The 26,020-nt window shown below is 36.2% G+C and overlaps 2 protein-coding genes across 5 annotated transcripts; both read right to left on the bottom strand.

Annotated features, from left to right (window-relative positions):
• On the bottom strand, window positions 3,638-11,263 carry LOC109716071 (protein O-linked-mannose beta-1,4-N-acetylglucosaminyltransferase 2-like). Of its 2 annotated transcripts, XM_020241362.1 has the most exons (3): window positions 9,070-11,263; window positions 8,555-8,626; window positions 3,638-4,915 (listed from the first exon to the last, which is right to left on the bottom strand). In XM_020241362.1, the coding sequence occupies exons 1-3, from the start codon at window positions 9,200-9,202 to the stop codon at window positions 3,723-3,725; spliced, it is 1,398 nt and encodes a 465-aa protein (XP_020096951.1). In that variant the 5' UTR covers window positions 9,203-11,263; the 3' UTR covers window positions 3,638-3,722. The 2 variants fall into 2 exon arrangements, with proteins under 2 accessions (XP_020096951.1, XP_020096952.1); XM_020241363.1 differs by lacking the exons at window positions 8,555-8,626; window positions 9,070-11,263 and adding an exon at window positions 5,011-5,047.
• LOC109716070 (leucine--tRNA ligase, chloroplastic/mitochondrial) lies at window positions 11,411-25,812 on the bottom strand. 3 transcript variants are annotated; one of them, XM_020241359.1, is made up of 20 exons: window positions 25,379-25,808; window positions 23,738-23,882; window positions 23,601-23,657; window positions 23,230-23,349; window positions 22,996-23,100; window positions 21,436-21,659; window positions 21,013-21,079; window positions 20,785-20,939; window positions 19,447-19,708; window positions 18,836-19,030; window positions 17,708-17,787; window positions 17,467-17,529; window positions 17,300-17,381; window positions 16,769-16,846; window positions 16,598-16,696; window positions 16,336-16,508; window positions 14,151-14,328; window positions 13,234-13,311; window positions 12,198-12,329; window positions 11,411-11,785 (listed from the first exon to the last, which is right to left on the bottom strand). In XM_020241359.1, the coding sequence occupies exons 1-20, from the start codon at window positions 25,741-25,743 to the stop codon at window positions 11,552-11,554; spliced, it is 2,892 nt and encodes a 963-aa protein (XP_020096948.1). In that variant the 5' UTR covers window positions 25,744-25,808; the 3' UTR covers window positions 11,411-11,551. The 3 variants fall into 3 exon arrangements, with proteins under 3 accessions (XP_020096948.1, XP_020096949.1, XP_020096950.1); XM_020241360.1 differs by lacking the exons at window positions 11,411-11,785; window positions 12,198-12,329 and adding an exon at window positions 13,888-13,953 and having other exon boundaries at window positions 25,379-25,812; XM_020241361.1 differs by lacking the exons at window positions 11,411-11,785; window positions 12,198-12,329; window positions 13,234-13,311 and adding exons at window positions 13,591-13,708; window positions 13,888-13,953 and having other exon boundaries at window positions 25,379-25,812.

Genomic DNA, 26,020 nt, shown 5'->3' with positions numbered 1-26,020 from the left:
TTCATTGGAATTAAGTTGGCGAGAGATTGGCTTTAGGCCCCAATGTGCTTCAAGAAGCTGAGGATAAAGTTCGCATTGCTTGAGAGCGTTTGCTAACTGCTCAGAGTAGACAGAGCAGTTATGCAGATAAGCGTCGACGAGATTTGGAATTCCAAGTTGTATATCATGTATTCTTGAAGGTCTCGCCGACAAAGGAAGTTAGAAGATTTGGTATTGGGGGTAAGTTGAGTCCCCGTTTTATTGGACCGTATGAGATTTTGGAGCGTGTAGGCCCGGTAGCATATCGACTTGCTCTACCGCCGAACCTATCGGGAGTGCACAATGTCATTCATGTATCGGTCATTCGGAAGTACATTTTCGATCCGTCTCACGTTTTGGATATTATCCCGTTGGAATTGAGGGATGATTTAAGCTTTGAAGAGCAACCGGTGAGGATTTTGGCCCGCGAGGTGAAGAAGCTTCGCAATCGCGATATTCCTTATGTGAAGGTCCTTTGGAGCAACCACGATAAACGCGAGGCCACGTGGGAGTTAGAGAGCGCACTGCAGGAATACTATCCCTCTCTTTTTCAGATGGAATCTTGAGGTAACCTGCTTCTAGTTTCGCAGACGAAACTCCTTTTTAGGAGGGGAGAATGTAACACACTGAATTTTAGCAAATTGCAAGGTTCGAGTATTTGATCTGTATTCCGAGTTGTTCCAGGTATTCTGGAGGGTCGTTGACTATGTTCCGATCTATGACTCGCATTCCAAGGAGTGAGGTTTAAAACTTAGCACCAAAGTCTCTAAAATAAAGAATTTGGTCTGCTCTCGGGTTCAACTCTGCAGGACAGAGTACCAGTACCGCATCGGCTTGGTACCGGTACTGGACCTGGTACCGGTACTGCATCGCGATGGTACCGGTACCCCGTGCATTTTCTCACTGACCCGAGACTCGGGTTTGCGCGTGCTGCTGCCTGGTACCGGTACCCAATCCCGTATCATCGATACGCAGTGCAGTGCAGACTGTGCGTTGTTGATGGGTGTTTTTGAGATTGTTACAACTCTATATAACCCCCTCACAGCCTTTGGAGAGCTCTTTTGAGCCCTAGTTCGTGGAGATCACAGGTGGGAGCCCTCTCCCGTGGTTTTTCTCCCTTTTTATGGTTTTAGCTTAGTTTGATCTCTCATTTCCTCTCCTCTTTGCTTCATGTTAGGTTTCCACCATTGGAGAAGCATTAGAGCTTTGTTTGGAGCTTGTTGGAGGAGAGATCTTCAACCTTAGCACCTTGCTAACTAGATTTGGAGCATCAAGAGAGGTTAGTAGCTTTGATCTTCCCTTTAGATCATGTTTTTGGCGGATTTTTGTATTGAAACCTAGAAATGAGAAATCTAGGGTTTATTTGGAGGTTTTTGATTTGTAGATTTTGAGACCTAATTGATAGGTGTAGAACCTTCCTTAGGGTTGATTTTGAAGGGCTCTATCTTCCATTTGAATTTTAGGAGGATTTTTTCTACCATTTTAGGTAAGTTTTGCCATATTCTTCGGTTGGTTAAAGATGAACACGTGAAGTGTTCGTTCATTTCGTCTAACCCTCCTAGAATTTTCTTTAAGAAGTTAGGAGACTAGTAGACATCTTCGTTGGCACAAACGAAGGGAATCCGAGGAGTTCTTGGTGGGTTTGACCTCACCGAAATGGGTGAATTCCCCCTATGTTATATTTCTTATTGTAAAATAAAAATACATGCATATTCATGCTAGATAGGGTATATATGAATTTTAGAATGCTTAAAATATATATGTTATGTATCATGATATTCTACCTCTATGTAGTAGAGAGATTTGTATATAGTATTCATGCAAGTGAATAGCGTGAATTTTTTTTATAAATAATCCTATCAATTTTTATAATTATATAAAAATAGTTTTTTAAAAAAATTAATTATAAAAATAGACCTCTAAATGCGGTGAATGATTCACCGCATTCATAACTTCTTTTTTAGAGTAGAAAAAGAATAAAAACTGTGAACCATTCACCACTTTTACCATCGTAGAAATATAGAAAGAAGTAAAAAAAAGAAAGAAAGCGGTAAATGGTTCACCGCTTTTAAAAGCGGTGAATCATTTACCGTTTTTATAGGACTATATTTACAAATAAAAATTTAACAGGTCTTTTTTTAGGATAAAATTTTAGGAGAAGACTATTGCACTAAAAATCCCGAATAGCATTCTTCTATATGGCTTAAAATCATGTTTCATATAGTGAAAATGATAAGTATAATATGCTATTGGACATAAAACTCATGCTTGACATAGTGGACATTAAATGTCATAAAGTGGCATTCAACTTAGCAAATAGTTAAACATGTACTTGATGACATAGTAATAGGCCGTTGGGACATTAGCCTTTATACCATGTTTTAAACATGATGACATTGGACTTGAGAAGGATGATTACCCTTGCTTGTCATTGTGCTCATTCGCACATGCTTGTGAGGGTCGCTCCCCACAAGCCGGCACTCCGGAGATAGCCATCGCGACATAAGTTCGCCCGTGCGGGATTGGACGCTGAAATGGGATGTCGTGGGGGAGGCTCATTCCTAGGGTGGGAATGTTGACCACCACGGGGCCATTAGGCACGGCGCAAGCCGAACTACCCTTGTGTATGTCCTATATGATTGGAACAATATTGAACTTAAATGCAATGTGACATTAGACTATTTAGTAAATGTTGACATTCTACTAGTTGTACTCGTGGACATTATGCTATTTACATACATGCTCATTCATGTTAGAATAGCTCATATTCTTGCAGAATTCATGCTAAGTAGAGGCATAGTAGTTTAGTAAGTTTATTTCATGCTTTAGCATACATGTTGTTCATTTTAATTAAATGTTAGAACTTACTACTTATGTCTCCATAACCTAGTGGTGTATTTCGCTAATGTCGGCGGCTTACCCACTGGGAACTATTGTTTAATAGTTCTCACGCCTCCTGTTTTGTTGTTTGTGTTACAGAGCCTTCCACACCGGGAGAGGCTAGGGACCGCGGTAAGGGTGTCGCTACTAGCTAGTTGCGAGGGTTTTGCTATTAGGTGGTTCACCTCTCTTTTTATTTTTTACTTGGAGAGGTTGAGAGTTTTGTATCTTATATAGAAACCACCACTTTTGTATATCTAGCACTTGTATTCGGAATCTTGATATATTTACCTTTATGGTTTATGTTAGTTGTTTAGTTCTTTTATCCACTTGCTATTAGAATCTAGTTATACTCATGCTCTGATAACTCTAGATACTCGTTTATCTTTGTTTTAATTATCGCTTTGTTGTAAACGCCTTATATGTTGTAGGCATATGGCGAGTCTGGACACGCACCGGACGGGCTTCCACTGGGTCCCGAGGCGTGACAATTAAGGCCTTCACAAATTCTATGTAGTTCCTTGAATTCGAACCTCCATTAGGTTTACATGATTCAATGCTTTCCCAACTTCATTATGTTTTCATGTTTCACTTGGAGTATTACATGAAATTTACAAGTTTGTGCTCTAGAGGAGAGAGAGAGAGATTTCAGCTTTTATTTGTTTTAAAAAAGAAAGAATAACACACAAGTGATGTAATTATTAATTTTTAATCTTTATAAGTTGATAAAAATCACACATTAAACCAAGTAAACTCCTTTGTCTAACTCAAATTGCTTGTACACACCCCATAAACACATCAAACCATAGCATTATTGCTATTGACTAATTAAGAAGCCCCATAGCTTCCACTAAAACAGGCCTAAACCTTGTGACATTAAGCCTCACATTTTGCTGACGCAAGTATATTTTGCTCAAGACTGACCATCCTTGCTTGTGCAATGACTTGGGGTCTTTAAGCACAGGGTGGTCCCTTGGATAAAGCTCTATGAGAGTGCTCTCCTCTTCACTTATGCTATATTGCAAGTATTTTAACTTCATGTCCCCTGCAGGTATCCCAAAGTCCGCCATACTCGCGCCCTCAAGCATACCAAATGGGACTACTTGTATGAGCACTCCATTAGTAGGAAGGAAGATAGAGTTGGTGAGGCCCGCGCCATGAACACCCATCATCACATCACACGAGTTCACGATCTGCGCAAACTGCGCCACCGTTCTGAAGAACGAGGCCTCCTCGATGACAACTTCGAACCCTAGCCCGTCCGCCATTCGAGCAACTTCGTCAGCATTTACTAGCTGCCGAGTGCGATTCCTTGCTATGATCAAAAGCCTTGGCTTGTTGGTTCTAGGGTTTTCGCGCAAACTTATCGGTGAATCCCGATCTAGAGCGTAGGCCGTCCGCATGAACTTTGCGAAGTCGACCATGGAATAGTTATTCGGAGCTCGTGAGGGCTCGATGCTTAAAGGCTTGTGGCTGTGTAGGCCTACAATTGCATGAGGATAACAATGAACTTTAACTTCTTTACCGAGATCGATAACTTCGTAGTTCGAGAGCTTCTTAAAAATCCTTTCATATTTGTGAACCCACCAGATATGCATTTGTGATATAAGGAATTGAACTTCACCATCGAACTGTCGAGAAGTTATGAAGAGAGGAATCAGTACATCAGTGAAGTCATGGTAGAAGTTTCCGGTATATCCTTCTGTCGCAAATACAACGGCGGGGATGCTATGATTTACGGTGCAAGTAGGGGCATCAAAAGGATCATGCGAAGATGCTATGGTAAGTTCTCGAATTCTTTCCATTAACGTGCGGTCGTGTTTTCGAGCATAAGGCTTGACTTGCCAAGTCTCATTTGTTACTGAAGTGTCGCTCTCGAAGGAATTAATAAAGTATATAGAAGAAAAATTGCCATGAATACGAACATCGCCGTCCATTTCACACACATCAGATCTTGGTTCTGCGAAGTTGCAGATTAGTTTCTTCTGAGGCTTCACATTTTCAACCTGTTCACCACCTACAACATGATCCCATATACTCATATATTAGATATATATATATTGGTCAAAGTAATTTTTTTTAGAAAAAAAAAACAGTAGGTTGGCTAGATACTGATGAATTTTCTTTGATCCATCCTCTTTATTCTGAGGCTTCAACTTATTCAGACTCTCAGTATGACAGATGAGAAAGACGATAACATATAACATGAATCTGAAAAATCTCATCACTGCATCTTTTCATTGGTTTGTGCTTATTTGGTCCAGCTTCCCAATACTAATCGACAAGCAGAAGTCAAAGCTTCGTGAGCAAGTATATCTAGAGCTTCTAGTTAAAACAGGAAGCCGAAATATCGACCAAACTCGAAAGATGAAACTCTAATTTGAAACTTTCACCTGTGTCTCCAACTAGTGGAAACTTTAATTAAAGATTCTCAAAAAGCTCTACTCTAATTGCATTTGTCAAGCTTTAATTAAAGCTTCCGGAAAAGCTCTACTCGAACTGCATTTGTCAAGCCTTGCCCAGCACGCACTTGCATGCGCATTTTTTATTAAATAAGTGTACTTACTCAATTCGTCACAGACCTAGTACTATTCTAGTGATATCTAAAGCTTGAAATAGTATAACTAAAATTCAACCTCAATAACTGAAAACTCAGGCTTACCTAATTTTTCGGAGCTTATCTTCTCTTCCGAAGGATTTGAAAACTCAGGCTTACCTAATTTTTCGGAGCTTATCTTCTCTTCCAAAGGATTAGAACTCGCGTGAGTTGATGGTCCTTCAAAATCAACTGCAAGCCAATTACAAGATTAGTTACGTAACTACAACAAAATATTCAAAAGAATTTGTTCTCTAACAACTTGAGCTGCTACAGAACGGTGCTTCTTATCTTTTATAATCAACACTCTCTCTTATATGTGGGCGGATTTTGACCATAAGGCCAACACTTGAATCATAATATCATATAAGAGAAATTAATTAAATCGGGGTAGGAGAGTCTCGCAAAATACACTATAACAGAATTAGGTTATAGCGACACATGTTTAGGACATTTTTGTATAAGTGTCACATTTATGCCAAAACTTAAAAAAAATCCTACTAATGACTAAATATAAAGTCCAATCCAACTAAAAATAAAAGGGTACTCTACTCATCCCACTCCACTTAGCCCATTCGGCCCGATTACAAACAGAAAAGAAAAGAAAAGAAAAAGAAAAAAAAAATCGATTATCATTTTTTCTTCTCCCCTCACTTAATCGACTGAAATCCTAGACGAAGATCATTTCCTCTCGTCCTCCTCCGCCACCGCAGCCAACGAGGTAGAGTTCTGACGGTTGCTAGATACTTAAATAAATGTTGGTAGATTAGCAGCACTCTTTTAGATTATAGCAACACTCTTTAACTGTCACTATATACCTAGCGACCCCACATATAGTAACACTTTTCAAAAGTGTCGGTAAATTTAGCCAGCAGCACTTTTTTGACCTATACCGACATTTAAAAGTGTCGCTATAGACCGTTTTTGTTACAGTGATACAATCTCAGAACCTCCTTTTTATGCGAAAAGACTGTTGTTTCTCCAACAACTCAAGCAGCTAGAGAACGGTATTTCAGCTGCTTATACTCGATAAAACTCAACATAATAATCACCTCAAAAGAATAAAAGACTCGTAGCTCATGTCATACCTCTTACTAGGCTTCAATTAATCAGAATACAAACTGAGTGATGAACACTTACCAGCACCTAGACTCACATATCGATCATACGTTGTGAAATAGAACAACAATATAGTAAAGCATCCGAGGAGAAATCCCGATCCAATCGATCGCGCATGAACTTGGCCCAAGTTCAAATTATTAATCCACTTCATCTCACACCCAATGGTTATCTCCCAATCCTTGTTCACCTTCTTAATCTAACCATCTTTCTCATAAATAGAGTGATTGAGAGCTACAAAAGTGCAAGTCTAGTACATTTTTCCAAGTTGAGTTAGGCATATGTATATTAGTAATGTCAGGTGATGATTCGGAGAGCTTAATAAGTTTTACTACACCTGCTAGTTCATTCACTTAAAATTTTCCATTCCTTTTGTTTGGAGCTAGAAAGTCCATGGAATTCCATGCACTTTGAGAATTAACATGTGAATTGCCGTACTATGAAATGTAAGTTTTTCCAAAGAGGAAGCAAACCTTGTGGCCTATAGCTACCCAAATATACCAGAAAAACCTGTACATGAAAAACCCTTGATGTGGACAAGAAGTTTTTCATCTTTTTTTTTTAATCCCTTTCTTTGTTTACGTTTGTAGAATTATTCATATAAAAGTGTGGTTAAGAGTTACTAGGGTTAATTAGTTGAACACGTGTAAGTGCTAAAAACTTTTTCTTAAAACACTCCATCAGCATCCTATTGTAGTAAAAGTTTTAAAATATAGCTTTTTATTTTGATATCTAAAATTGTATTTCGGAGCTCTTCCAAAAACATAAAGAAGAAATTTTGTATAATATATCACCCTTAAGATAAACAAATTCGAGTGTATAATCCTCAAAAGTCGGTATATGAACCAACCACACTGCAAAGCATTACAGACTATTTAGCTATAAAGAGCGAAATAACCATTGCACAAACACCTTCTAATTATAGGCCAACATTTTCCCACCAAAAAATACATTTGTTGGGCATCTTCATCAATTTGCCACATCACTTCATGTATCCATTAATAATGTCTTTTTGAGGGTTATGTTCCTCAATTCATAATCTGAGTTTTTAAGTTACCAGTAGTTTGATCAAACATTAATAATGATAAAAAACATTAATAATGTCTTCTTCTTTTTTTCACCACCCCTGAGGCCTCGCTGCCTCACCCATGTAGCTTAATTCACTCTCTGAATGAATGAAGCGGGTAGCATGCTATCTTTTTCTCAAAAAAAAGTAGTTTGATCAAACAAATGGACTTCATTTATCATTGAAGGAAGAACAACCACAACTATCTTTGCAAGATGAACTGCAAAAATTGACTTGAGAATACATGGGTTTGATTTCGATTCGAAGAGCGAGTAAATTCTCTGCCAGAGTAGGAANAAAAAAAAAACAGTAGGTTGGCTAGATACTGATGAATTTTCTTTGATCCATCCTCTTTATTCTGAGGCTTCAACTTATTCAGACTCTCAGTATGACAGATGAGAAAGAGGATAACATATAACATGAATCTGAAAAATCTCATCACTTTATCGTTTTATTTATTTGTGCCTATTTGGTCCAGCTTACCAATACTAATCAAGAAGCAGAAGTCAAAAAGTTCGAGAGCAAGTATCTGGAGCTTCTGGGCGAAGCAGGAAGCCGAAATATCGACCAAACTCGAAAGATGAAACTCTAATTTGAAACTTTCACCTGTGTCTCCAACTAGTGGAAACTTTAATTAAAGATTCTCAAAAAGCTCTAATCTAACTGCATTTGTCAAGCTTTAATTAAAGCTTCCGGAAAAGCTCTACTCGAACTGCATTTGTCAAGCCTTGCCCTGCACGCACTTGCATGCGCATTTTTTATTAAATAAGTGTACTTACTCAATTCATCACAGACCTAGTACTATTCTAGTGATATCTAAAGCTTGAAATAGTATAACTAAAATTCAACCTCAATAACTGAAAACTCAGGCTTACCTAATTTTTCCGAGCTTATCTTCTCTTCCGAAGGATTAGAACTCGCGTGAGTTGATGGTCCTTCAAAATCAACTGCAAGCCAATTACAAGATTAGTCACTTAACTACAACAAAATATTCAAAAGAATTTGTTAAAATGGTTATTATTTTCCTCCAACAACTTGAGCTGTTAGAGAACGGTGCTTTTTATCCTTTATAATCAACACTATCTCGTATATGTGGGTGGAGTTTGACCATAAGGCCAACACTTGAATCACAATATCATATAAGAGAAATTAATTAAATCGGAGTACGAGAGTCTCGCAAAATACGATCTCAGAACCTCCTTTTTATGCGAAAAGATCGACTGTTGTTTCTCCAACAACTCAAGCTGCTAGAGAACGGTATTTCAGTCGCTTATACTCGATAAAACACAATATAATAATCACCTCAAAAGAATAAAAGACTCGGAGCTCATGTCATATCTCTTACTAGGCTTCAATTTATCAGAACACAAACTGAGTGATGAACACTTACCAGCACCAAAAGAACTCGCATATCGATCGTACGTTGCGAAATAGAACAACAATATAATAAAGCATCCGAGGAGAAATCCCGATCCAATCGATCGCGCATGAACTTGGCTCAAGTTCGAATTAATCCACTTCATCTCACACCCCAATGGTTATCTCCCAATCCTTGTTCACCTTCATAATCTAACCATCTTTCTCATAATAGAGTGAATGAGAGCTACAAAACTGCAAGTCTAGTATATTTTGCCAAGTTGAGTTAGGTATATGTATATTTAGTAATGTCAGGTGATGATTCGGAGAGCTTAATAAGTTTTACTCCACCTGCTAGTTCATTCACTTAAATTTTTCCATTCCTTTTGTTTGGAGCTAGAAAGTCCATGGGAATTCCATGCACTTTGAGAATTAACATGTGAATTGTCGTACTTTGAAAAGTAAGTTTTTCCAAAGAGGAAGCAAACCTTGTGGCCTATACCTACCTAAATATACCAGAAATACTTGTGAAAAACCCTTGATGTGGACAAGAAGTTTTTCATTTTCTTTTTTTAATCCCCTTTTTGTTATGTTTGTAGAATTCTTCATATAAAAGTCTTGTTAAGAGTTACTAGGGTTAATTAGTTGAACACGTGTAAGTGCTAAAAGCTTTTCTTAAAACACTCCATCAGCATACTATTATAGTAAAAGTTTTAAAATAGAGCTTCTTATTTTGATATCTAAACTTGTATTTTGGAGCTCTTCCAAAAGAAATTTTGTATAAATATACCACCCTCAAGATAAACAAATTCGGGTGTATAATCCTCAAAAGTCGGTATATGAACCAACCACACTGCAAACTATTACAGACTATTTAGCTATAAAGAGCGAAATAACCATTGCACAAACACCTTCTAAATATAGGCCAACATTTTCCCACCAAAAAATACATTTGTGGGGCATCTTCATCAATTTGCCACATCACTGTATGTATCCATTAATAATGTCTTTTTGAGGGTTATGTTCCTCAATTCATAATCTGAGTTTTAAGTTACCAGTAGTTTGATCAAACAAATGGATTTCATTTATCATTGAAGGAAGAACAACCACAACTATCTTTGCAAGATGAGCTGCAAAAATTGACTTGAGAATACATGGATTTGATTTCAATTTGAAGAGCGAGTAAATTCTCTGCCAGAGTAGGAATGATAAATCTACTACCTCTGGTAATGAAGGAAGAAGAAAATGAATCAAGGTATGTCTTCTTTTCTTTTCTTTTTCATTGACACCCATCCAACTTTTACTTGTTTTTGAGGTTTCTCACTTATTAATTGGCATAACTGTGTCTTCTATTAATGGAATGGACCAAGAGTGAACAGAGTCAATTTTAGTCGAATTCCCAATTCAATTGACCGAAATTATTTATATCAAAACAAGTGAGAGTTGAAGGGGGTGTTAATGCACAAATAATAATAATAAAATTTGGTGGTCCGATTCCAACTGGCCTACATTTGAAGGGGTTCCATACACTTTTACCTTAATATTGCACTTTGACTTAAACTGAAATGAGACTTCAGGTATGATAAGACAAAGCAATACCAGAAAAGGGAATAAAGTATCTGTAACGATCCGCCCCTAGCAATAATAACTAGTTCGACCCAAAACACCAACCTAAAGTGCTTAAGCGCAGCTACTATTATTAGAGTCCATGGCACCTAATATTCCCAATCATAGTCCCGTTCCTATAGGACTATTGGGATATCACAGGCTCCCGCCAATGGGAGACTATTAGGGTGTCACAGACTCCCCTTGTTTAGACCTTGATGTTCTCGTCAGTCCAATCACATATATAGCCGTTGTTTAGGTTTTCACGTCCCAATCACACATATAACTCAAAATCACTAAGTGATGTGAGGTTCACCTCACAATTCCGGCCGGTAAACCGGCTCTGATACCAAATGTAACAATCCGGCACTAGAAATAATAACTAAATGAGCCCAAACCATCGTTCCAAAATAATTAAACCCAGTTATTATTATTTGGGTCCATGGCACTTTATTCCCAATCACAATTCCGTTTCCATCAGATACGGGACTATTAGGGTGCCACAATTTATAGGATACGAAATCAAAGAGAAGAACACTCTAACACAAAAGTATCCGAATACAGAATATCAAAAACTTCCTACGGATTCACAAGCATGGAATTGAATGGTGTTTGTGCCGTCTTCAGAACGAACAGATAATAAGACAGGCTGCAAGTTTTACCGTTCAATATTTCACACAGCAAAACAGAGGGGTTGCAAATTTGCCTGTATTCTCTTCAGTTCATAACAAGATTGTTAGTCGCAAGCTAAATTCAGCAAAAGAGAGACATGATGAATCATTGTTAAACTTTATTGAAAGAATGAACCTGTAATATACAAAATCATGACAAGAAAAGAAGATATAGCATAGCTCAGTACAAAATAGAGCCATGAAGCGAAAATCAAATGGTTACAGTATCAGAAGCAACGATCATGACCTTACCTTCTCCTTGTCCAATATGACATTCAAGATCCTCCCGGGAACATAAATTTTTTTCCTTATAGTCTTCCCTTCCAAATACTTGGAGAGCTTATCATCCCTGGAGGCTAATCTAAATGCATCATCCTCAGAGCAGGCTTTGTCGACGGTAATAGTTCCTCTGGTCTTTCCATTTATCTGAACGGGGAGCACGATTGTTGTATCTTTCAAATACTCTCTATTGGCCTGAAAAATAAAATTAAAAGACTTGGCATAATGATCCGTCACTTGAAGTACATTGGTGCAGGTATAGCCACTAAATTTTTGTTTCAAAAAGTATGGCTCACAAAATTAAATAAAGAGGCTTTTGCATTTGGATCCCTGCGAAATCATCTATTTATCTGAAGTTTGTAAGCCAAGTAGAAAAGTAGCAAGACTCGATATTGATTTCTAGCTCAAATTCTCTTGCAACTTTTACTAACTTCATCTATACTATAATTGCTTCAATAGATCAATATCTTGCAAAATTTCTCATTATGTCGCATTATGTGGAAATTTCCATAATTTAAAGGCAAAGGATACAAGTTAAAAGGCAACAAGTAAAAATTATGCTTTCCATATTATGCTTTCCATATTTGGGTCTTTGGTAAAGTTGTACCTCTGGAAAAGATTCATATGCCAAAGAACTTGAATGCCCAAGCCGAAACCAAAGCTCCTCTGCCATGTGTGGGGCATAAGGTGAAAGCAACAAAACAAAGGCCTCAATAACTGACTTTGGATGATTCTCCCACTAAGTTGTTAAACAGAAAAAAAAAAAAAAAAAAAAAAAAAAAAAAAAAAAAAAAAAAAGCAATCAGTTTATCAAAACAATATATCATTGTGATTTTGCAAATGCTAACAATAGTTGAGTAATTCAGTCAACCGACAAAGCAAGTGAACATAATCACTATCAAAATTTTATTAAAATATATGCAGTAGAAACGATCAATAATTCTTCAAAACAAATCAACAATATTTTCATGAAGTAACCAGCAAACAAATTATCTAACCATCAACTACAATAAGTTAATAACAGTTGGGTAATTCCATTTGTCATTTGGCATGAATAACCTGGAAAATATTAGACAGAAATACATTGAATCTGTTGGCTTGATTAAAAGGGTAATATGATCTTTAGGTCATCTATCAATCATTATGATGCAACTACAAGTTCCCAGCATTTCATCAAAAAGATGAGAAGTAAATTTTGGTTAGCATTTGAACACAAGGATCAATAGAGCTAAGGAAACAATTCTACTATTAAAATACTGATCCCTTTTAAATGAGACTTATGCTTATTTAATTGGTTTTATCAACAGATCACTTCTTACAAGTAATAAATTAGATGTAATCCTGATCGATCTATCACTTTGGACAAAATAGTGGACTGGACATTTCGAATAATAGTATTCAACAAGGTTTTCACAATATATGAACCTAAGTATATGAACCTAGTGTACAAAAAAAAAGAACAATGCAAACAGTATCTCCAAAGGGACATACTACTTCAAATTACATCTAAGTTTAGAAAGTGACAAAAAAAACAATTATCTGTAAGAATTAGCATTCCATTAGTAAGAAAGTACAATAGTGATATAAAAACACTTTATCCCATACTAAGCTAATAAGCTAATGCCTCAAATGATAGAAGAGACCTTGTATGCAGCATTTATGAACTCCATCATCGCAGAAATTCCAGTATTGAATCTTGTTTCTTGAATTTCTTCTGCCACCTGGAAAATCAATAAACACAACAATTAACCAAAGAAGTTTGGTACATCTTCATCTCACAACTTTAAATGTAGACAGTAAATTATTTCCCATGGATAAAAATTATGGTGCTGTACATCTAGAACAAATTTTGGCATACATGCATGCATACTGCATCCACACACATGCACCCACATGCATGCACATACGCATGCACGCAGGTGCAGACACATGCACACGCACATGCTCATACATATGCATACAGAGAAAGTGATAACTAGGGATAAACAGAGTGTACTTTCCAATAATAAATGTAGTTTGTAATTTTTGGTCCTTTGGGACTATCTGCAGCAAAAAGGCTAATCGCAGAGCGTGCCTTCTTATAGAGGAACTTGTCTCAACGTGGACTCCTGCAAGCTTCTTCTCAATAAATTGGAGGTTAAAGAACCACACCTGTTGCTAAATTGCCAGAAACTGCTACTACAAGATTTTGTAACTTAGCCTCCATAGTCAATGTTCCATTAGGTGATATTCATCAGTTTGTTCACAGGTAAATGCGTAAACTATCAGCACAGCAATGTGAAAATCATGATACTTACAGCATAGTACGTTTTAGCCAAAATCAGAATCTGCTTTCTTGGCCAATGTTAGACTTGAGGTTTGCACTAAAATTTTGGAAGTATGAATAGTTTTAGAACTAAAAATTAACTTCTGACTTTTTATACAAATGCATTTTACAGCTACGTGAGAAAAGCATCACTTTCTTTTTCAATATTAAACGAAGAAAAGGATGATTTAAGTTCATCCAAGTGACCTGACGAAACGAATCATATCATTAAGTTCAAGAGGAAAGGAATCTGACCTTTGCAATACATTTGTGAAGAGTGCGAAGCTGTTCCATGGTTGGCTCATCATTGGATGCAATTGTTCCATCTCTATACGATCCATCAGGTAAAGGAGGGCCCACAATCAGCCTCCATGTCCTTGCTAGAAACCGATGTACTCCTTCAATCCCACCAGTACTCCATGTTTTTGAATCTCTGAAAAAAAGAGCAAAAATGTTCAGGGTTTGCACCTAGTTTGCAAGCGCTTGACTCATGCATCAAGAATTTAATATAGAAAGAACAAGTACCATTTACATATATATCCTTGAAAATTTATTGTAAGTATATATCCCTGAAATATTTGCAACCTGGAGATATGCCCATGAAAATTTTGATTTCTTACATATATATATATCCATGAATTTACAAAAGAAAAAGAATGACCCTTCACAATAATTTTTAGCAAAAGCAAATTCTAGTGTGAGTGGCATGACCACCCAACTTAAGGGTACTTGAGTAAGAATTGAACTTTTGAGGGGTTTATACAAGGATTTAAGTGTCGTGATATGGGGTTGTGTCAAAAACTTGCTAACACGATATGATATAATGCATGTCATACCGTGCCAGTGTGTGCCAGTGATAAAAATACATGTATACCAACACAATATGGCATGAAATATTTATTTTTTTGGCACCGATATATAAATATCTATCGGGTACGTCTTCTGTGCTTCCAAAAGCACGGAGGTTTCTATACTTTCAAGTTGTTTTTGATGATAGGATATCCGAGTCGGCGATTGGGTTCATTAGACATGATTTATGCTACTAGAACTATCTAGAAACCAAATTTTATAATTTCTCAACATCATTTGTCAAGTGATAGAAGTATCTTAAAAATGACTATTTTAATGGCCGATGTGGTACACTGGTACATTTGTAAGTTCAACAGTGTAAACAATCAAAATTAGGTGAAATTTTAATAGAATATTCTACTTACCTAATTAGGTGAAATTTAAGTCTTTTATCACTATTTTTATGATTTTTTTTTTTCATTCGTTCATTTTAAGTCTACTCATTCACTAGGCAAACAAAATCTAAAAATTATAAAATTTGGTTTCTAGATAACTCCAACACTGTAGATCATGTCTAACGGCGCCAATTGCGGAATCGAATGTCCCATCATCAAAAACAACTTGAGAGCATGAAGACCTCTATACTTTTGAAAACATAGTAACCATAGTTCTCTATATATACATAGTCCAGCTACTATGCTCTTTCGGGTCGCCTTCATACTCATAAATCGTTTTCAATGATAAAACTTTTGAATCTACAATACATATCGTTAAACATGATTTAGAGCATTTAATACTTCTAGAAACCAAATTTCATAATTTTTTGACATTATTTAACTTATGATCAAAAGATTTCAAAATAAACATTTTAAACAGCTAGTATGGGATGCTTGCTAGTTCAATGGTGTAAGCCCCCGTTTGGTTCGGGGTTAAGAAAAAGTAGCTATTCCAGGGATAGGGTTAAGTTCAGGGTTAAAATGGTGTTAAAATTTTTTTGTGTTTGGTTGGAGGTTGGAGTTAGTCTAGGATAGTGAAAAAAAGTGTTTGGTTGGAGTAGGTGGGATAAAAAGATAATGATTGATAAAGAAGAAAAAGGTGAGAGCTCGGGATGCGTGCGGGGTTAAAGTTGGGAGGGGGAGTGGGGTTAGTAAACCCCACTAACCCGGTTTGGGGTGGGGTTTACTAACCCCACCCCAAAAGAGTGGTGTTTGGGTATAAATTGGGGGTTAAGGGGTTATTCCACCCCTTAACCCCCAACCAAACGGTGGCTAAGAGTGGTGTTTGGGTATAAATTGGGGGTTAAGGGGTTATTCCACCCCTTAACCCCCAACCAAACGGTGGCTAAAAGAATTAAAACCGGTTAAATTTTTGATAGAAAATTTCATTCACTATCTACATAAAAATCAATAACTCCGATCTTAATTGAAGAATCTGGTTCTTTATTTTTAGGAGGCTGATCGATTTTGACCGTTCATTTTATGCCCGCTTGGACTTTATTATAATTACAAAAAATTACGAAATTCATTTCAAATGCTCTAAATCATGTTTAACGGTATCGATACTCGATTTGGAAGCGCTATCATCGAAAACGAATAATGAAAACAAAGGCCTCTGTACTCATAAGAGTATAGTCCCTAGAGGAAAAAGATACCTCAATGGTCCCATGAACATTTCATACAAGCGTAGGGAATCAGCACCATATTCAGAAACGACATCATCTGGATTAATGACATTGCCGCGACTTTTACTCATTTTGTAGGCGCGAGCATTTAAACGAATGTTTGGGTTGTCTTTTAGCACAAAATAGTCGCCATCCTTCGTGACCTACAAGAAAAATTGAAATGTGAATTGAAATAAAAACGATTTCCGACTTCAATAATAGTATAATAACACTTGTCTATTTTGAACCGCACCTTCTCTGCAGGCACTTTTTCTTGGTAATACTCACTTGAACTGGCAGAATCTGCAGAGATCCATCTACCTTCTTGATCTTTAAACGCGGTATATTCAACCTATTACTACAGTAGTTAGAAAGTAATAAGGATAATATTATACAGATAGCTTCGGAAAGTTAAGTTACTTACTTCTCCTAGTATTAACCCTTGATTTATCAAGCACTTGAATGGCTCTTTGGTGGAAACGATGCCAATATCATATAGAACCTAAAAGGCATATTTAACAAAGAAAGAGGTGAGTAGAAGCAAAAAAATTACAACCACATAGCAGAAGTAAAATGATAATTAAGTTTTGAAAATTCTACCATTTATTTACTCCCTAAGCTCAAGTAATCTCTGAAAATACTGTGTTCTAAAAAGCAACTAAGTGGATGGGTTCTACTAGATTACAAGCCACACATTGCCAACTAACTTGTATTTGGCAGACTTCTTCAGATTAACTCAGACAGCATACAACCTAATCAACATTAAGCCATTTTGCGCAAAACTTAAAGGCAATCAAAGAATGTGTAGAGACTGCATATACAAGGGCAAATAGAATTTCACAGATATTGTTATAACCTTCAACAAAAAATAAATACGTAAATCAAATAAATAATAAATAAATTGTAATAACCTTCAATGAAATTTAAGTATCAATTAATTACAGTTTGAAAAAACCTTGTGCCAGAATCTCGCATAAAGCAAATGTAGGACAGAATGCTCAGCACCGCCAACATAAATGTCAACAGGGCCCCAATATCTGGTGATAAATTAAACATATTAGCTGCTCCAATAAAACCTTCCTTGTGGCTGTAAAGAATAAATGAAATAAAAATCTTCCCTACCTTTCTTTCGCCTTGTCAACCAGAGTAGTGGGATTTTGGGGATCCATGAATCTCAAATAGTACCTAACAAGTTATTTAAAAATAAGAAGTTTTATATTTAATGGATACATAATTTGAAAATAGTTACACTATTTAACTTCTATAATAGTAAGAGGAAACGACAAATTAAAACTCATTACACTATTTAATTTTTATATGGTTTTTCGAATTCCATCCATTAACAAAAAGGTGACGAAGTTACCAGCAGGATCCAGCCCATTGTGGCATTGTACTAGTTTCCCTTCTTGCAGGTTTCCCCGATAAACGATCAACAGTTTTAACCTAAATAAGAAGATGGAATTCATTTTAGACATATTACATAAGGCAGACGAGAAATGAGTTTCAAAACAGCAAGAACTGCATAGAGAAACTATGCCTTCTTTCTACTCCATCCGAATAGTTATTTGAAAGGAAAAATAAGGAAAAAACCAAAAAAAAAAAAACTTCCGAAGAAGGTTATACGTGTAAATAGGGGTGGCAATCCAGCTCACTGTTCGTGAGTCAACTCGTGTTCGACTCGAAATGAGCTCGAGATCAAATCGCTCGTTTAGTAAACGAGNAGCCGAACACGAGCTGAATTTTTCAGCTCGTTTAATAAACGAGCCGAACACGAGCTGGGGTCAGCTCGCTCGTGTTCGGCTCAATAACAGCTCGAATACATATATTTTATATTTATATAATTTATTTAATTTATATTTATATATATAAATAAATAATTATATATATAATATATATTTTTATTATTTAATTTTTAGAAAAATAAAAATATAAAGACAAGCTCAATTATAAAAAGACTCATTTATATGTAAAGTTTCAACCATTAGATCAAAGTCTAATGGATAAGATTTTATAAATTTATTTTTTATATATATTCAATCTAATCATTTTAATTTATTGTTCGTTGGCCAACTCGTGAACTAGCTCGTATTCGGCTTGTTTATTAACGAGCCGAACACGAGCTAAATTTTTTAGCTCCATACTTTAACAAGCCAGCTCGCGAACACGAGCCAACCCCAGCTCGCTCGTATTCGGCTCATTTACACCCCTACGTATAAAACAACCTATGGGATACAAGATAACAGCTTTTATTTTTCACCTTCGAATGACAATAGAAGAAAATTTTGCTAATTGTCAATGTTATCCTGGGTTTTCACCACCTTATATTTCCTCTAACCAATTTTGCTGTTATCTTTTCACTTCTTCATTTTATGTAAGTACAAATCATCATAGTGAATGAAACTAACCAGCCTATAACTACAACTACATGAAAAAGTTTCTGAAGCACGCTATCAAATACACCTGCATCAAAATTAGTAAAAGAAAAACATACCCAAGATATGGCTTTCGCCAAAGGAGGTTCTCCTGTTCCAGTTGGAGTGAAGTCATCCAATTCAGGAAGAGTTAGTGGCAGCTCACTTTCCAAAAGAGGCACTATTTCATCAGTGTCATCAAGGTAAATTACAGGGAAAGGTTCACCCCAATAGCGTTGTCGAGCAAAAAGCCAATCTCTTAGCTTGTAATTTACCTGAGCATGGATTTTATTCAAATTTAAATTGCCGTACAACACAATAAGTATAAAAAAGAATTGGTTACTTAACATTAAAGTACTTAAAGTTTGACTCCAATTTTAACTTCATCCTTTTAGTTTCCATTTTATCAATGTTGTCCCTGAAGCTTGTTGCATGCGACAATTTAATTCCATCAGTTAGTATACTATCTGAAATAGATGCCATGTCAGCACTATTCTTAGACTTTTCTTTTTTTCAAAATTGAAATCGGGGTTAAACTTCAGGACTGAATTGCTTAACTTGAATTCTGCGCACAAAATCAAAATAACAGTCAAGTTTCAGGGTTTAAATTGTTAAAATTAGAGTGAGGACAAGACTTAAGATCGGAGTCAAACTTTAGGGGCTAGATTCAAATTTGGGCAAATGAAAGCACCTTTTTCTTTCCATTGTTAGTACTCTCAAGCCATTGAATGACTTTTGAAGCACCATCCTTGCAAGATAGACCAGTAATATTCAACCCAGATACCGAACTGGATGAGTTTACTATGATACCATCATCAACATATGGCTCATTTAGATCGCAAATTTCATCAGATGGTTTTACGACCCAAACTATTGGTATGTTATATTTTAAGGCAAACTCATAGTCACGAGAGTCATGTGCAGGTACGGCCATGATTGCTCCAGTGCCATAACTGCATGATGAATACAAATCATAGATTATGATGTTGCAGCAGAGGAGTGAAGCTTATAATTGATTGCCAATAACAGAAATAATGATGAGAGGTCTATACACACATATCAAAACAAAATCATCTACTTGCACTTATAAACCTGTAAAATCTGAAACTTCATGCATACCCCCTCAAACTGCAGTTTCTTACAAAGATACCCCTAAGTTTGAAAATCATATAATCCATGGAGGGAGGTTGGTTTTGTTCAGAAAATGTTTCTTAAAGAGGGACACCTTAGCATGTTCAAGGGTATATATGAAGCAAATTTAAGTTCTTGAAGGGCATACACATTACAGGGAAACAAAAAATATACATAGATAATTTTGCAAGGGTGTATATGTGAAATCTCTGTAATCTCCAAACCCTATGTCCTAGTCACCAAACAGAAACTACATGTACAGGTAGGAGAACATGTCAACTTGCATATCAAAATTCTGAAAGTCAGATTTTTGTCTACAGTTTTCTGTATAACAAATTTGACACTGTTCTTTACAAAAAAATGAAATGTTATGTGAGGTTTGCCATATTAGGAAAAAATTCTGTCTCCAAGAACACTTTGAGTGATTACACTAAAACAACTCCTTAAATGATGAACAAAGAAAATAACCAAAAATAAAAGCTAGATTTTAAGATATCTTAATGAAGGATTATAATTCTTAATTTGTTGAAATGAGCTTTGCAACAGCTAAGCAACATAATTTCTGTACACCAATATATCAATAATATAGGAGCACACTAACTTGTAAATATAAAATATCAAAAAAAAATAAATATGAAAATGCAAGACATGGCATTAAAGATACTTCACATTGGAGAAACTAAAAACAATGAAAAAGTCAAGTACTCTTAGAAGACTAGTTAACTTTAAAAGAAAAAGACAGCAAGGACCAGCCAAAAAAACGCAAATAATAACTCCTACACAATATTTAAGCAGTCTGTTACCAACCATTACAATCTTAGAAAAACTTGTGCAGCCATCACAAAGTATAATAACTAACAAATGCAAAATAAATGTAAAGAAATGAAAATAGATAAACCTTCCTAAAACATAATCTGCTATCCATATTGGAATTTTTTCTCCGGTAGCTGGATTCTTAGCATACGAACCACTAAAAACTCCAGTTTTCTCCTTCTGAAGATCTGTTCTTTCAAGCTCACTCTTTCTTGCAGCCAGCTCTACATATTCCTCAACCTGAATGCAAAATTTTCTTTTTTATTTTCTTTCGAGTGTTCATGAATCTAAACTTTAAAAGACGAAAACATACAATTTCACGGTGATCCTCGGTTATTAATGACGATAATAGGAAATGCTCCGGCGCCACAACAAGATATCTGCAACATAAGAGAGAGTTCAAGATTGTACTATCATTCAAACAGTACATAAAAGGGGCATTCCCGTAAATATCCCTGCAAAATCATATATAACCCTGGGAAATCTTAATTTCGTATATACCCCTCACAGTTGCAAATTCCTACTAAAATGCTGTAATAACTTAGAGTGCCATCCAAATTCCAGGAGGGAAGCTGGCTTTGTATAGAAAAGATTTTCGAAGTGCTTATATGATAATTGAGATTTTGCCAGGATATAAACAAATAAATAGCGTGGCAGGGGTGTTAATGTAAATACATCTAAATTCAAATTATATTTTTCACATAATATATGCATATATAAAACTAATGATATTTACGTTGCGCCAAAGATGGTGTCTGGTCTGGTTGTGAAGACAGATAGATGTAATCCTCGTTCCTGTCCTTGAAAATCAACAATATGAAATTCGATTTCAGCACCTTCAGAGCGCCCTATCCAATTTCTCTGCATTTCTTTGATGCTTTCTGGCCAATCAAGATCGTCCAAATCTTCAAGAAGGCGATCAGCGTAAGCTGTAATCTTGAGCATCCATTGCCGCATAGGCTACTTGGGCAACAAAAAAAGGGTAACAAGGTAATTCCAATCAATGCGCTAAGTGCTTAATTGTCCTGGCTTTTGGAATAGAATATCTACTCCAGAATGTAGAAGGTTTTCAAAACCAAGTATTTGGCTAACATACAGGGCGTGTTTGGTTCACCCTATTTGAACCAAGGAATCAGAATTGGAATTGGACAATTCTGTTTGTGGGTGTTTGGTATGCGGAGTCCCATTCCGATTCCAATTCCCGAATGGAACAAGAATCCCCCGGTCACCCAATTTTCCAATCCAATCTAGAAGGCCTGATTGGAAATTGAATATAGGCGGGATGAATACTTTCTACGAAAATATCCTGATTATATTTTATATTTTGATTTAAAATTAAATGAAACTTTTTAAATTCAATTTTTAATTAAAACTACAAGTTTAAATTTAGAAATTAAATTTTACATTTTATATTTTGATTTGAACTTAAATTAAAATTTAAATTCATAAAGCATTTTGAATTTAATATATGAATTTAAATTCAAATTCAAATTCAAATTCAAATTTCACATTCAAATTTTAAATTTAAAATTTTATTTGAATTTTAAATTAAATTTATGGATTCAAATTGGAATTCAAATTTATATTTTGAATTGTCAACTCAATTTTAAATTATATTTTTTAAAAAAAATTTACATTTAAAATTTTGGCTTGTCATTTTAAATTTTTGCTGTAAATATTTAATATTTCAGTCTTAGTTTGAATTTAAATTATAAATTTATTTCTATGTTTTGAGCTGCAAACTCAATTTTAAATTTAATTTTATATTTTCATATTTTATATATTTTTTTAATTATTTTTTTGATAAACAAAATTTTTTCCATCTCAACCAAACGGTGAAAATAGGAATCAACTTATGCTGATTCCAATTGTTATTCTAAACCAAACATATTGGAGGATTTTACCATTCCATGTTCGATTCCAGTCCATTTCGATTCCCATTCCGATTACAATTCCTATTTTGAACCAAACACGCCCATAGTTTCCAGCTATTGCTGAGGCAAAAGCTAAAATGATTTTTTTTTGCCTCAAAAGCAAAAACTCCAATATAAAACTTCTGCTTCCTCTGTCATGAGAAGCTATAAAGAAGATTTTGGTGAAAAAGCTACTAGTGCTTCTTCAAGCACATCCCTTCAAACAGCACTCGTGCAGAAGATCTAGCCGAAAAAATAAAAAAGACCCTAAGTGTGCCTTCTAAGTAATTGAAAACAAACATGTGACTAATCAAAAAAGGGTAAATGGGAAATAATGAAAAAAAAATGAAACAATAAGACGATCTAAAAAATTCCATGAATACCTTTCTTATAACAGGAAAACCGCCTCGTTCACTGACACCATTGATGACTTCTTCGTTCGCCAAAACAGTGCCAAGAGCAGGGCACCAGTTAACAGGTACCTCAGCCTGTTGTAAATATATCAAAAGTAATGCTAGCATAAACCATCATAAACCACAACTACAACACTATCAAAACATAATAAGTACAGCAAACAGGGCAGTCCAACGAGTAAATAATAGTTCAGTTTTCAGGACCTGGTATGCCAGTCCTGTCTTCAGAAGCTGAAGAAAAATCCATTGGGTCCATTTATAGTAATCTGGTTCAGTGGTGGATATTTCACGATCCCAGTCATAAGAAAATCCTAAAGATTTTAGCTGCAAAAAAAGATATAAACATCCAAGTAAATCATAGAGTAATGGCTTGTTTGGCTAACAATTGAAAAATAAGCCAGAAAGTTCAACAACTGCCGTACTAGCACAAACATGCATTAACCACATATAATTGTCTCTCTTAGTCTAAATGATCCTGACATGACAAACTTGATATAACATATTGAAATTAAACATCTTCAATTTTCAAACAGAAAATTAAAAATGTCAACAAAGACAAGTCACATCAAAATTACCTGTGACCGGAATCGTTCAATGTTTCGCTTTGTTGTGATCTTTGGATGGGTTCCTGTCTGTGCATGAGGTGGGTTATTCACCCAAAAACAAAAAAGGCATACACCAGTGCATTTGCCACAAAAAGTTTCAATTCAACCTCGATAGCATATTGCTCAGCTGGAAGACCAAATGCATCCCATCCCATTGGGTGCAGAACATTGAAACCTTTCATGCGTTTATATCTTGAGAGAATGTCAGTTGCCGTGTATCCAAGGGGATGACCAACATGTAGTCCAGCTCCGCTGCAAAGTAATTGTTCATGGCCTCATTTTATTTTAAGCAAAAAGACTAAGTGAATTCAGAAACAAATTGTGAAAGTTATGTGAGATCATCCTAGTCAAATAAAGATCAGAATTGAATATAAGGCCACTCAAAGTCCACAACATTGTGCATTTGAAATTGTTCATGTAATCTTAAGTTCAACTTTGCAATAAGAAGAGTGGAAACAGGAAGATTGATCAAACAAACATGATCAATCTTCCAATAAGACAATAAGCACTATAAAACCTAATTTGTAAGTGAATCATCTTTCATGCATTAAGACAGGGTATACTCTCATCAACTCAATAGCTTCAGCTGCGAGTTGCCAATCAAGAAGGACAAATCTTCCAATAAGAAGAGTGGAAACAGGAAGATTGATCAAACAAACATGATCAATCTTCCAATAAGACAATAAGCACTATAAAACCTAATTTGTAAGTGAATCATCTTTCATGCATTAAGACAGGGTATACTCTCATCAACTCAATAGCTTCAGCTGCGAGTTGCCAATCAAGAAGGACAAATCTTCCAATAAGAAGAGTGGAAACAGGAAGATTGATCAAACAAACATGATCAATCTTCCAATAAGACAATAAGCACTATAAAACCTAATTTGTAAGTGAATCATCTTTCATGCATTAAGACAGGGTATACTCTCATCAACTCAATAGCTTCAGCTGCGAGTTGCCAATCAAGAAGGACAAATCTTCCAATAAGAAGAGTGGAAACAGGAAGATTGATCAAACAAACATGATCAATCTTCCAATAAGACAATAAGCACTATAAAACCTAATTTGTAAGTGAATCGTCTTTCATGCATTAAGACAGGGTATACTCTCATCAACTCAATAGCTTCAGCTGCGAGTTGCCAATCAAGAAGGACAAATCAATTCTTTTCCTACATCACACCAACGATAGGTAGCATCCTTTTGATACATACCTACATAAAAATGTCTCCTTATTCATTACGAAAAAATCCAAATCTCCGAATTAATGTTCCCCAATTTCTATCATACGTAATAATGAAGAGTCTAGGGAAGAGTAAATCAAGAAATGNAAAAAAAAAAAAAAAAAAAAAAAAAAAAAAAACAACAAAGAGATATAGACCATAGGAAATTAAAACCCATCCAACATCGGGAAAAGAATAAATAAATAAACAACCATCATTATTATCAAGACGCTCACCTATAATAGCAAATTAAGTCCACTTAAGAAATTCTATCTAAGTAACCCAGCTCTTTCCTCATTACACCACATTCTTATATTCCCACAAGACTAACTAATGGGTACTCACCTCCCCTCCAAGACCAAACCTTTCTGCAAGAAAACAAATGGCTTCCCCTCATTTCTCAGACAACAAATTAAATCCCAATTTAGCACCACTTCTTTAATAAGTTCGTAAATTCCCAAGACCAAATCTTTCCACCAGAAACCCAAAAAGGGTTTCTCTCCCCCAATTAGGGTTAGGAGTTTTCACCTGGGGTAAGGGAACATGTCGAGGATGTAGCACTTTGGCTTGGAGGTGTCGACCTCGTCAGGGGTGCGGAACGTGCGGTGCTCCTCCCAGAACCGCTGCCACCGCGGCTCGATCTCGCCAAAGGGGTACGCCGCCGCCGCCGCCGCCGCTACCGCCGACACCGCCCCCGCCTTCTTCCTCTTCTGGGGCTCCACTCCACCTCCGCCGCCGCCGACGCCGTAGCAGCGAGCTCTCAAGTAGCGCGGCGGCGGCGGCGAACGCCGGAGCGGGGAGGGGCGGCGGAGGAGGAGAAGGAGGGGGAGGTGGGGTTGGGGGTTTAGGAGGTGGGTGCGGAGAGGTGGGAGGGGTTGGATTGGGGTTTGCATCGTTGGGTGGAGAGAGGAGGAAGAGGAGAGAGAGAGAAAGAGAGAGAGAGAGTGGAGTGGCCGAGAATTGAAGCGGATAAAGAGGGAGGGGAACAAAGGGATATTTATACATGAGGTGGGCGGCCCACGAGTGTACGGAGGAACCGGGTCCACGCAAAACATTTAAAATCGAAACTTATACGTAGTTGTTTCTAACAAGAACCTTATAAAATTTCTAATTTGTAAATTGACTCTTTCAAAAATATTGTTTGGCCAGTGAACTCTCTTTTTTCCAACT

The sequence above is a fragment of the Ananas comosus genome, linkage group 10, assembly GCF_001540865.1.
Source record: "Ananas comosus cultivar F153 linkage group 10, ASM154086v1, whole genome shotgun sequence".
NCBI lineage: Eukaryota > Viridiplantae > Streptophyta > Magnoliopsida > Poales > Bromeliaceae > Ananas > Ananas comosus.
Note: the sequence above shows the minus strand (reverse complement) of the source record. Positions and strands in the feature narration are given on the sequence as shown.